At 35.5% G+C, this 11,835-nt stretch overlaps 2 protein-coding genes across 2 annotated transcripts; both read right to left on the bottom strand.

The window, feature by feature from the left end:
• Window positions 1-1,866: 1,866 nt before the first annotated feature.
• Window positions 1,867-6,225, bottom strand: LOC102608790 (2-oxoisovalerate dehydrogenase subunit alpha 1, mitochondrial). The gene is made up of 9 exons (XM_006472826.3): window positions 5,828-6,225; window positions 3,772-3,909; window positions 3,477-3,659; window positions 3,214-3,371; window positions 3,018-3,117; window positions 2,815-2,926; window positions 2,590-2,729; window positions 2,317-2,502; window positions 1,867-2,205 (listed from the first exon to the last, which is right to left on the bottom strand). Exons 1-9 carry the CDS (start codon window positions 6,065-6,067, stop codon window positions 2,038-2,040), a joined length of 1,425 nt encoding a protein of 474 aa, XP_006472889.2. The 5' UTR covers window positions 6,068-6,225; the 3' UTR covers window positions 1,867-2,037.
• Window positions 6,226-9,120: 2,895 nt separating this feature from the next.
• LOC102608505 (pentatricopeptide repeat-containing protein At1g43980, mitochondrial) lies at window positions 9,121-11,656 on the bottom strand. The gene has a single exon (XM_006472825.4). The coding sequence runs from the start codon at window positions 11,461-11,463 to the stop codon at window positions 9,541-9,543; it is 1,923 nt and encodes a 640-aa protein (XP_006472888.2). The 5' UTR covers window positions 11,464-11,656; the 3' UTR covers window positions 9,121-9,540.
• Window positions 11,657-11,835: the final 179 nt, after the last annotated feature.

Here is an 11,835-nt window from a genome sequence, read left to right as displayed (position 1 = left end):
TATATTTCCTGAAAATGGCGGCCCCTTTATAGTATAGAACCCCTTCAGTACCCCTGTGACTTAATAGATTAGTACATTTCGAAGAAGGTAAGTAAATGGTCATGATGCTAGTGCAACATATCGCTAATAAATTTGATGCATCACTGATGATGATATGTCATATTTCGATGTTTTCTTGGTATTATCCTGACAGAAATTAGTGTGTTCCCAACCTGAGAGTTTTTGGGTGTAATTGTCCATTAATTTTTAGTAATATTTTTTCTAGCAGTGGAAAATGTGTGGTATGTCCTCTTAAATCGGCCATCCCATTGAATACTATACGATGCTGTTTAGTAGTTAATGTTGTACCCCTTCATCTTCGCACTCCTCAGCAGTTTGTAGGAGCATACTTGAAAATGAATCGACTTTCTTCAAAACCTCTTCCTCCATGGCACGAATGCTTGCCCCAAAAGCATCAGGACATGCTTTTGCTTGGTAACCCACTACACCAATCCAAAACAACACAATAATTAATAAATAAGAAAATACTTAGCTTGTTCTACCATTCTATAGACATCTTAGCCATAGCTCCACAGAATTTTAATTGATTTTCTGATTTTATCTTATGTTTGTTTATTTTCTGCTTAATGTCATGCATGAATAAATATCAATATATACACACAGATATCCATTCAATTTGGTAATCAACAGTAGCATTCTGCTCTAGATATTTTGATCCCAGCACCATGACCAATAAATGCTTGCCAGTATACAACATTCAATTGCATAAAAATGTATATCAGCAACTACATAACAGAACAGATCCAATCGCTAGGCACACATCAAAGGAATAATGTGATAAATCTCAACAAAAGAAGATAATTGAAAAATCTATCTTTAATAAAAAAAACCCAGTAGTCAGTAAAGATATTGAATCATAAAGGCCCGGATAAGCACACAACCGTTACAAACATAAACAGTTTGCATACACGGGGCAAAGCAATCCATAAAAAAACACTCACTGGGGTGAGTCACTCTATGCAAAACGCCAAACACAACAAGCGTATCACCGGTACGAAGAATGTCACCCCGCAGTCTCACCCTATTAATGGTGAGATTAAGTTCATGTTCAGTACGTTCCTTAGTTGCATCATAGGCAATCACAACATGAGACGGCGAAGGAGGAGTCTCCATTAATAATTAAAATAGCAGCCAAGTAGCTAGTTTATGATTAGTTCAAGAAACTGCTCTAAGGTCTTTTTTCTTTGAAGATTTTAGTAATGGATACGGGTTTTAAATAGTGCAAATATAAACGGGGTATTCATTACCCCATCGTCTTTTCATTTGACAGAGTAATGGATGCCTTTTATTTGTTTGTTTGTTTGTTTGTTAACATTTTCTTTTCTTTACAAGAATTGGTTTCTGTTTGTACGTAGGGAGCAAAGAAGATTCGAGCATATGAAGAAACATATACTTTTGGATATTCCAACATCGTGTGAATTTATGCCTGAAAATGGCGCCGTCCAAACCAAATGCAGACAATTAGTAGATTACGAGGCTCTTGCATGACAGAGACTACCTTCTTCTCTTTGTTTTATACCTCTGCTTGGGCAGCTCCTAACTTTACTTTCTTTTACATGATATTGGAGACCACGTCTCAGTGTATCATTAATTTGAGTTATATAAACCTTGTTGATGCTTGAATCCCGCGAAAATTTGCGGTCCAAGTTAACTGGTCTATAGGGACGGCCAATCCAGGACCTTAGACCAGCTCGACCAGTTCACATGTGATTAATGTGAATTTTATGAATTGTTAAAATTGTTTACCACATTTCAATGTGCTTAATTGAACTTAAGCAAGGCCAGCATATAAATATAAGACGATAGTGATACTATAATTACGTATAGATTGCTTTATTACTATCAAAATGTACATGGCATGTAGAAACTTATTGACGCTACATTTTTCATTTATATGGAGTTTTCAGGAGTTTTATTTTTTATCTTTCCGTTTCCCCCCTTTATTCTACACATTTTATTGAAGTAGCCACGTGAAATCTATACAGGAACATCAGTGGGATAGTCTTGTGGATATTTTTGGATAATTTCTTTCAGCTGTTTCTCTTGCTCAGCAAGGTTTGATGGGGGAACATCATATACATCGGAGAACAGTTCTGTAATCGCCGGCTTTTCTGTTTTCTCTGCAACTTGAATTGCTTGCAACAACTGCAAGAAATTAAATTACTTTAGTCTGAATACGCAAGTACTGTGAAAATGATTGGCAATGTCAAGGGGACTGCTAGCAAGTATACAGATATCTGCACTAGTTTAGATCACCTGTTTCTTGATGCTACTTCGAAGCTCGGTTTCTTCTTGCTCACTCCACCAGCCTTGCCTTTCCACCCAATTCCTAAATCTATTGACAGGACTTCGTTCTGTTTTCCAGTACTCGATTTCATCAAGTGTTCGGTATTTGGTGGAATCATCCGAGGTTGAGTGATGTCCTACTCGATATGTAAGGGCCTGAAAATTGGAACAAAGTTCCAAATTTTCAGAAAAGTTATGGCTAAATTGCCTACAAACTTTTCACCAGAGGAAATTCAATCTTACCTCTACTAACACAGGTCTCTTTTCACTGATAGCCATTTCACGAGCTGCCTGAACTGCGGTATAAACAGCAAGTGCATCATTTCCATCTACTCGTATGCTTCGGATACCATATGCACGACCCTTAACAACAATACCATCGCCTGCAAAAAGTATGTAGTGTGATCCCAAAATTTTTATTAATGAGAATTTTTTTTTTTTTTAAAAAAAAAGAAGTGATAGCAGTACTTCGAAATTGTTCTGATATATTGGTACTAATGGCCCAGCCATTGTTGCGACAGATGAAGACGACAGGGGCTTCCATAACTGCTGCAAAGTTCAATGCGGCATGAAAATCTCCCTGAATCAACACAACTAGAAAAATGAGCAAAAAGACAATTTAAATCCCAAGGAAAGGATATAGGAAGAGGAATTATGCTGCTAGTAATCACCTCACTGGTGCCGCCATCTCCAGTATAAGCAACTGCACAGGCATCCTTTTTCTCCATTTTAAGAGAATAAGCCACACCAACAGCTTGAGGAAGTTGTGTACTGAATTACAATCATAGATTGCAATGAAAATAATCAGAGATGACAGTGTACGTGATAATTTGAAGATATGTTCTAGACATGATCAAGATAGCTTACGCGATAGGTGACGATATGGTGATGTAGTTAAGCTTTTTAGACCCATAATGAATTGGCATCTGTCTGCCTTTCCCATCATCAGCCTTGTTTGCAAACACCTGGTTTGCAAATTGTTGCAATGTGTAGCCACGCCATAAGAGTACTCCAGGCTCTCGGTACTGGCATGAGCACATTGGCATTGGATACATGAAGTTGCGTTAGCTTCAAATGCAAGAAATTATTGAGCTGATCTATGTATATATATGTATACAGCCTATGGTTACCTGAGGCAAGATAAAATCATCGGCGCTGAGTGCAGCTGCTGATCCTATGTTGATTGCTTCTTCACCAATTGTTGTAAGGTAGAAAGAAAATCTCCCTTGCCTTTGTGCTTCGTACAATACAGAGTCCATTACCTGCAGTGTGACCATATGGCTATACATCTTTACAGCAACTTCCTTGCTCACCTAATGAAACCACCAAGCCAAAATCGCAAGCTCTTGAACTTTGATGAATCTTGAGAATCGGGTATTGAAAAATATGATCATTAATAAAGGAAGTTATATTATATATGTGTACCTGTTGAAAATCACTGCCCTTGATTAGCTCTCCATTGTCATCAAGAACTCGAAAACAAGGCACTCTTTTCTCTGAAGACTCAGGAATGAACCTCATTTCAGAAGTATATCCAACTTTGCCTCCGGGAAAATCCAAGACCTGCCACAACGAGAGAATCGAAATGTTAAAAATTGCAATGCCCCTTTTCGGCTCAATATTCAAAATCCAAATTAATATACTTTAAGTGTTATTTACGCAATAGAAATACATGACAATTGAAACGTGGTGCTTTTTTTTTTCTTTTTAAATAATAAAAATATTATAATTATTGTTAATGTTTTTAAAGTTTGACTATGGGCACGTTTTTAAAAAATATTTATTAAATATCAGCTTTTTTTTGGGGGGGGAAAAAAAAAGGAGAAAAATGAAGTTAAATCCCAACGACGTTGGGCCTACGCATATGAAAGTAAAAGGAAGCGGCCGCCTACATTATTAGTTGGTTGCGCTAGATACCCCGTACCGTCTTCTTTTGATCAGCCCCGTCCCTACCAATTTTGTATGATTTTAAATTAAAATTTTGTTTTCATTTAAAACAATGCGTTGCGTGGGAGCAGAGCAATTTGGCAAGCAGGTGGGGGAATTTTGTACCAATAATTAAGCTCTATAGTAATCTCAAATCCCATTTTAGCGTACATATTTGCATCCCAAGGTTTAGATAACCATATCTTGCACACTAATGTAATATACTAATTTTAACATAGCCCAATTTGTTAGAGGCCACGTACACGAAATTTGGGGTCAATAATGAAAATTTTGATCCAAGAAATTAAAACTCAAGAGTAAGAACATAACATTGATTATAACTACATCAGACAGGAACTAAACAAGTTCTAAATTCCTTTCACGATGGGGCAAGCACAACAAGATAAAATTGAAGTGATCACATTGGTCAAAATCAGTCTGCCCGACGGGCAATCCAAGGCAAACAATATGTGGTTTAAAATTTATCCGTCGGCCTTCAAGCGAGATAATAATTATAATTATTGATTTTTGTTTTCATGTGTTTCCTTTATGTTACCAAAACGCTTATAATTATTGGCACCGGCAGGATCCAAGCCGACGGAGGATAAGGATGTGAGGAGGAGGCCGAATCCCATCAGTGCTGGAAGATTTATCATCTTTGGAGTTTTATTTTAGAAAATTCACGTACACACATGGCAGATTCTATTTATTTGTATCTTTATAGAGGAACCGTCAATGCACGAATCAAACACTAAAGATTATGAGAGAGAAAGTGGACTTAATTAAAGATTATCATCGAATCGATCTCATCCTGCTTCAAGTCTAACATACGGTACGGATATGATAAAAAAAAATATAAAGTTGGCAACGGTTCTTTATATTTATAAGATTTCAAATTCATGATCTCATAACATGTGATAACGAAGCGAGTTCTACGGATGGAGCACATGAGAGTTCTACGGTGGTTTTGATTAGTTGATTAAAAGTATATTTAGAATTGAAATACTCTTCTTTTAGTCCATGATTGACAATAGTTAAAAAAAAAAAAAAAAAATTACTACAAATAAGGCTACGTATACCAAAACATTTTCTGAGTGGAAGACATAAAAAAAAAAAAAAAAGAATCATTAACTTTAGTGCATTGGTATACATCTGCGGTTCCATCAACCCACTTAAAAAGTAGCTTTTATCACTCCTTAATTTTTTCAATAGCAACAAAGAATCATTAAAAATAAAAAATTTAAAAAAAAAACCTGATTTCTGAGTTCACATAAGATTTATAAAAAGAGTTGGGAGTTGTGTTTTCTGGTGCATACTTATTTTTTCAGAATCAAATAGGAAAGAAGTTAAAGAAAAGGAGAGAGGAAAGAAATGCAACCGTTAGAACTTAAAGACATATATATAGGCTGCTACCAGCCTTGTTATCACTAATTGCAGTTTAACAGATTTGCACAAAGCAATCTTTCGGTAATCAGAGAATCAGAAAATAACAACTAACAAGCGTGTATAGAGATGTGGTAATGACACAGAGCTAAATTAAATATAACTATGTTACCTGATGATCATCATCGCTGTCACTGGAAGACAAAGAATCCAGCTGATTGGCAGCAACGGTGGACTCGGAACGCCCCGGCGAGAAAAGGGTTTTGCTTGGAAGTGATGGTGAATTATATTGCTGAAGTGGGAATATGGTTGATGGGGATGAACAACTCTGGCCACTTAATATCCTCAGCAAACCGACTCTTTGCCGTAAGCATTGGGCCATGGCTCTTGATTTTGTTAACCAAATCGCCATTTAATTTTTTCGATATTGAACAACGGCAAAGATACGAAGGTAAGAAAGAAGGAAGAAAATGATGGTGGGATTTGAAGCCAGCGAGGCTTTTGATGGAATCAGTACCTTGCACGGCTTTGTCTATATAAGGTTGGGAATTTGAAGAGATATTGAAATAATGCACTAAAAGCTTCGCTGGATGTGACTCGGCACTAAAACTAATCTCATGTCGCACACAGGGCTTAGAAAAAAAATTTAAAATATAATGGAGGTATTATATCAGTAATATAAAAAATAAATAATATTATTATGATATGTATATATATTTATTTTTAAAAATTATATATATATATATATATATATATATTTATTTATTTATATAGATAGCTATATTATTCTAGAATTTCCTCAATCCATAGGGTCACTCACAATTACAGTTTTGAGATGTTGATTTTAAACAACAGCCCCCGATGAATTTATGGAAACTGTGTTTTTTATGATTCTGTCTCGGAAAACATGATGTGTCGCCCAGTTGCTCAGTTGGGTCAATGTGGAGTTAATAATGCGTCGCAGGGTCCAGATGGAAACATTTATTTTGTAATTTGTAGGGGAACTGGATGGGATGGGATCAGCTAATCCAGCCAAAAATGACAATTTCTTAATATTTATTGATACGAATATATCAAGGCTGATGGTCAGCATCCTCGGCCACGTGGCTCACCACTGTTAAGGGAAAATATGTGGTATAACTGTAGTACCGTGCTACAGTTGCATCCAGCCATTGAATGTCAATAAACCCCACCAATTTAAGTATTTTCAACGACTGGATGCAACTGTAGTGCGGTACCACAATTATACCGTAGCACAATTATACCGTAGCCTGATCCACTGTTAATTGTTAATTACAAGGTCAAGCAAACAATTTTCTATGGTTACAAGTAATAAAACTAACCGTTAGAATCAAAGATGGGAATTCGGGCTTCTCCATTTTTTCTTTTTTCTTTTTTCTTTTTCTTTTAAAGAATGCAATTTGAAAGGGCTCTTTCTCGTTGGTAAAATTAAAAATATTTTAAAAAATTCCTTCACTTGTTGTTAGTCAGGCCTAAGCCTTGCTTTTCTTTTTTTTCCTTCCTTTGGTTGGTGGGGCTGGCTGGTGGAAACAAAAGGCATAGATTGAAATAAAATCGTTAAGAATTATCTAATATGTACATCACAAGGAAAAATAAATAAATAAATAAACACGTTCTTCGTACCGAGTGATAACTAATAAGTTAAAAAAAATCATGCAAAAAAAAAAGGAGATTTTTTTCCCCTTTTTCGACAACATTGCTACGTGGACCAAAATTTTTTTTTTTGAGTTGTGAAATTTTGATGAAGGCATTAAAAAATTAAACTATCAGAATAGTTATTAATCAACTTACCTTTTGTCGAGATATTTTTGTTTTTTTCTACTTTTTGTCAAAATAACATTTCCTTTTTCAATATATTATTATTTAGTAAAAAAATTAACAGTTAATATCGAGATCTTGAATTATTAAGATATAAACATATGTACTAATTATTGAATATGTGCATGCATATGGCAAACAATTGCATGTGGCTAGCATACAACTTTTGACTCTTGACGTAAATTTGTTAAGTAAATAAGAAACATGAATAAGTGGAAAGCACGCAACTTTTAACTTTGACACTAAAGTAGAAAGTTGAGTGAAAATTTATGTTATTTTAGTGCCCGCCTTTATTGATTTTTTGGGCATTCCTGGGCCGATAAATAAAGGCTTCATTTGCCCTCTTCAATCATCTCATTTTCTCCAATTCAAGTGAGAGTGTCAAGATGTATAAGTTGAGAGTGTTGAGAGTTTTGAACTCTAATTTTAGTATTTTTGAGAGTTTGGGTGTATTTGGAGTTTTGGGCTGTGAGATAAAATACTACAATACTTGTAACTCGTTTTCACTAATAAAATATTTCTTTCCGTCTTTGTCAATGGACATAGGTTAAAAATCAAATCACGTAAATTTTAATGTCTTTGTGTGATCATTATTTTCCAATTTCACTTTAACCGTATTTGCTTCACCCACCAAATTTCCTAACACCAATAATTCATGCAATGTTGTTGAGAAAATAACTATAAAAATATTGGACTATCATGATAGAGAGCCAACCCTAACATCATCTCAACTCCACATCAAAGAGTAAGCAAAATCTGAAATGTTTTAACAAATACCCTTAAAGCTGAAATATTTCAATAACTGATTTTTTTCTTTTTCTTAATAAAAATAAGGAATAAATTGAAATTTAAAAAAAAAATATATTTAAAGATAGTCAATTAACGACGACTATTTTCAAATTAACCCTTTAATTAATAAACGTTTTTAGCATGATACCACATGTTTGAGTTTTGAAGCTCGCTATACACAAAAATAACTTTTTTTTTTCTCCATTGAGTTTTTCTTTGAATGGCAAACACTAACTATGTTATTATATCTACAGATAATACAAAAATGGTTTATAATTTATGACACCATATTCATTTCACCATCCTCAGACCGTCAGATAATTGCATTCTCAACTATTCATACCATTCTGCTCTTGAGATGAGAGTTAGTAATATAGGTGAATTGAATTCATAATAAATGCCTCTGGTTTCCAGTTTCATGCCGTTAGGTCATAAATCAATATCGCTCTTAAATATTGAACTTGGGTAGGTAAGATATCGCTCCTTTAATTTTTCAAATTTATAAATTATAAAAAAAATGACAAAGAGAGAGAAAGATGAGAGAAAAATGAGAGAAAATCTGTTGAAAAGAAAAAGAGCAAGCGGATTGGGTAGGAAGAGAGTAAAATTCTCTTATCTTTCTCTCTCTTTAGCATTATTCATTCACTATTTAGCATTTGTTTTTTTTTTTTTTATGTTTCGATGTGTGGGATGAAATAGGAGGGTATTGAAAATTTATATAAGATTTTAGTAGAAAAAGAAAAAAAAAACAAATTAATTATATGAAAGAATATATCCTGGAAACTCAAATGTTCTTATTTGACAACATGCACGTCTACATTTTATGCGAAGCAGACATTCACAATAGAGACTAACCATATAGGTATACCGAAGAATATTGGTCTTTACAACATCCCAGACAACATCAAAATCCTAATTGATCTTTCACAATTTCTTTATAATTACAGGCTAATCGCATAGAATAAACAACATATGTTGTTAGAATCGTTTTATATCAGATAAGATGAGCACAATTAATTTAAGAATTATGCCCTCTTGTATGTCTAACACAATGAATCCAGCTCTATGACAGAATGGAATGGAATGAACTTGGCATTGCTTCTGAAAATCAACTGCCAAACTTCAGTATCAATGAACTACTCAGTACACACTGCTATATTTTCACATACCAATCTGTTAGAATTGATCTATGGCATCAAACTGCAAGTACTTGATCAAGACCGGAAGAATCTCTTATATTGCAGTTGAACTGTGTTCTTACCTCCCCTCGACATCCAATTTATCACACTCTAAATATACACAACCCTCATCCTCCATTTCCCAAGTCAGTAATCTCAATACCAAATAAATTTTTTGGCCTCGATGATGCTGTAATTCGCCTGCATTAAAAGTATATATACGGTTCTTTATCCCAATCCAACTGCATCCAGTCACCTTACTTATTCCATTCTTTCGCATGACCTTCTTCACTCTCACTATGGCCTCCCATCTCCCCCTCATTGCATATGCCTGAGTCAACAGTGAATATGGTAGAGGCGATGGCAATTGTAAATCCATCATCCTCTCTGCTACGTTTTCAGTGAGCTTCACATCTCCATAAATTGCAGAAGCACGGAGTATTGATTCCCAAATTGAACAACCGGGTTGAAAGGGCATTGTGCTTGTAATATCTATTGCTTTTCCGAGCTGACCAGCCTGACACAACAAATCAATAATGCAAGCATAATGCTCTTCACCGGGCATAACTCCATATTCCTCTTTCATTGCTGAAAAAACGAGCATTCCCTTATCAACAAAACCGCCATAGTTACAAGCTAATAAAACCGCAGCTAGTGTTATTCGATCAGGAGGCAGACCTTCCTCAAGTAGTTCTTCGAAAACATCCAGCGTCTCAGCTGCTCTACCATTCTGGGTTAAACCCATCATTATGGTGTTCCAAGATACTAAATCTCTTTTATCCAATTTAACAAATATTTCCGTAGAAGAATCAATTGAACCAGTTTTAGCATACATTTCCATGAGTGAGCTGGCAACAACTGCATTGGAATCAAAACCAGATTTGATTGCCATGGAATGGAATTGACTTCCATGCTCCACCGGAGGAATTGGAATAGAGCTTAGAACACAGCTAAGTGTGAACTCAGTAGGCCTTATATCCTCCCTCAACATAAGCTGAAACAATTCTAAAGCAACCTCTCCAAAGCCATACCTTCCATAGGTTGAAATCACAACATTGATAACAGCAGAATCCCATCGATCTAGTTGTTCAAATAGACGGACAGAATCCTCCAATCTGTTGCATTTGGAAAACAGGTCAATAGTGGCACTCAAAACAATGGAATTAGAAAGAAATCCCACTTTGACAGAGAGAGCGAAAACTTGCTTACCCTTATCCAAATTTCGCAACTTAGTACAGGCATTTATTACTATTGAAATTGTATACTCATCAGGTGAATACCCTGAGTACCTCATTGAATAAAACTGATCCAATGCCAACTCTCCATAGCCCGAATTAAAACACCCTGAAATTAATGAATTCCAAGAGATAATATCCAGCTCCTCCATATTCAAAAACACACCAAAAGCATAGTAAAGAACACCGAGCTTCCCATACATGTCAATTAAGGAATTCCCAAGCACCACATTTGACAAACTCAAGCCACTCCGAATCATGCTACCGTGTATTTGCTTACCATGACAAGAACTAGACACAGTCGATAACAAAATTGTAAAAGTGAACCCACTTGGCCTTACACCCTGAAGTTGCATTTTAGAAAACATCTCCAAAGCATAATCAGAATACCCACAAGAAGCGTATCCCGAAATCATTGAATTCCAACTGACGACATCTGGCTCGGGAACTTCATCAAACACCTTACGTGCGGTATCGAGGTTGTCGGATTTGAGCAACCCCCTCAGGCAAATATTCCATGATATGCAATTCTTTTGAGGAATTTCATCAAACAATTGCAAAACATCATCCGAAGTCCCAAACCGAGAGTATAAGTCAAGACAACGATTACCCAGATAAGTATGGGCATTGAAACCGAGTTTAAACAAGTGGCCATGGATGGTTTTGGCAAAATCAAAGGATTTAAAGGACAAACAACGGTCTATTAGTTGTGAGCAATAAGACAGAGAGGCCTTGTTAACATGAGCTTTCTTCAGATACGAGGACATAAAAGTGAAGTGCCACTAATAAGCATTGTGCTCTCAGAATTACGAATCAAGGCTTTACAACTGATTCTTCTACTTGTTCTTCTTGCCTGAGCTCTGCAAGCGCCTAACATTCGATTTGGAGCAGTCGTAAAGTGATTTTATGCCGCGGCATTTTGAATGGTCCCTGCAAGAAACTGATGGTTTTTGTTTTATGGGAGCGATGTGTGATTGGGCCAAGCCCAAATGGTCCCACAAATTCAGTCTAAAAGTGCAAGAAATTAAAGCAAGAGTAATACTAGTTGAAATTATATAAAAGAACAAATTGAATTTAATTAAATTAAAATACTTTTACATCCAAATATGAAGCTTATTATCTTTAAATTTTAATATATA

The sequence above is a fragment of the Citrus sinensis genome, chromosome 5 (assembly GCF_022201045.2).
Source record: "Citrus sinensis cultivar Valencia sweet orange chromosome 5, DVS_A1.0, whole genome shotgun sequence".
In the NCBI taxonomy this organism is placed as follows: Eukaryota; Viridiplantae; Streptophyta; class Magnoliopsida; order Sapindales; family Rutaceae; genus Citrus; species Citrus sinensis.
The sequence above is the reverse complement of the archived record's forward strand: the minus strand, read 5'-3'. Positions and strand labels throughout refer to the sequence as shown.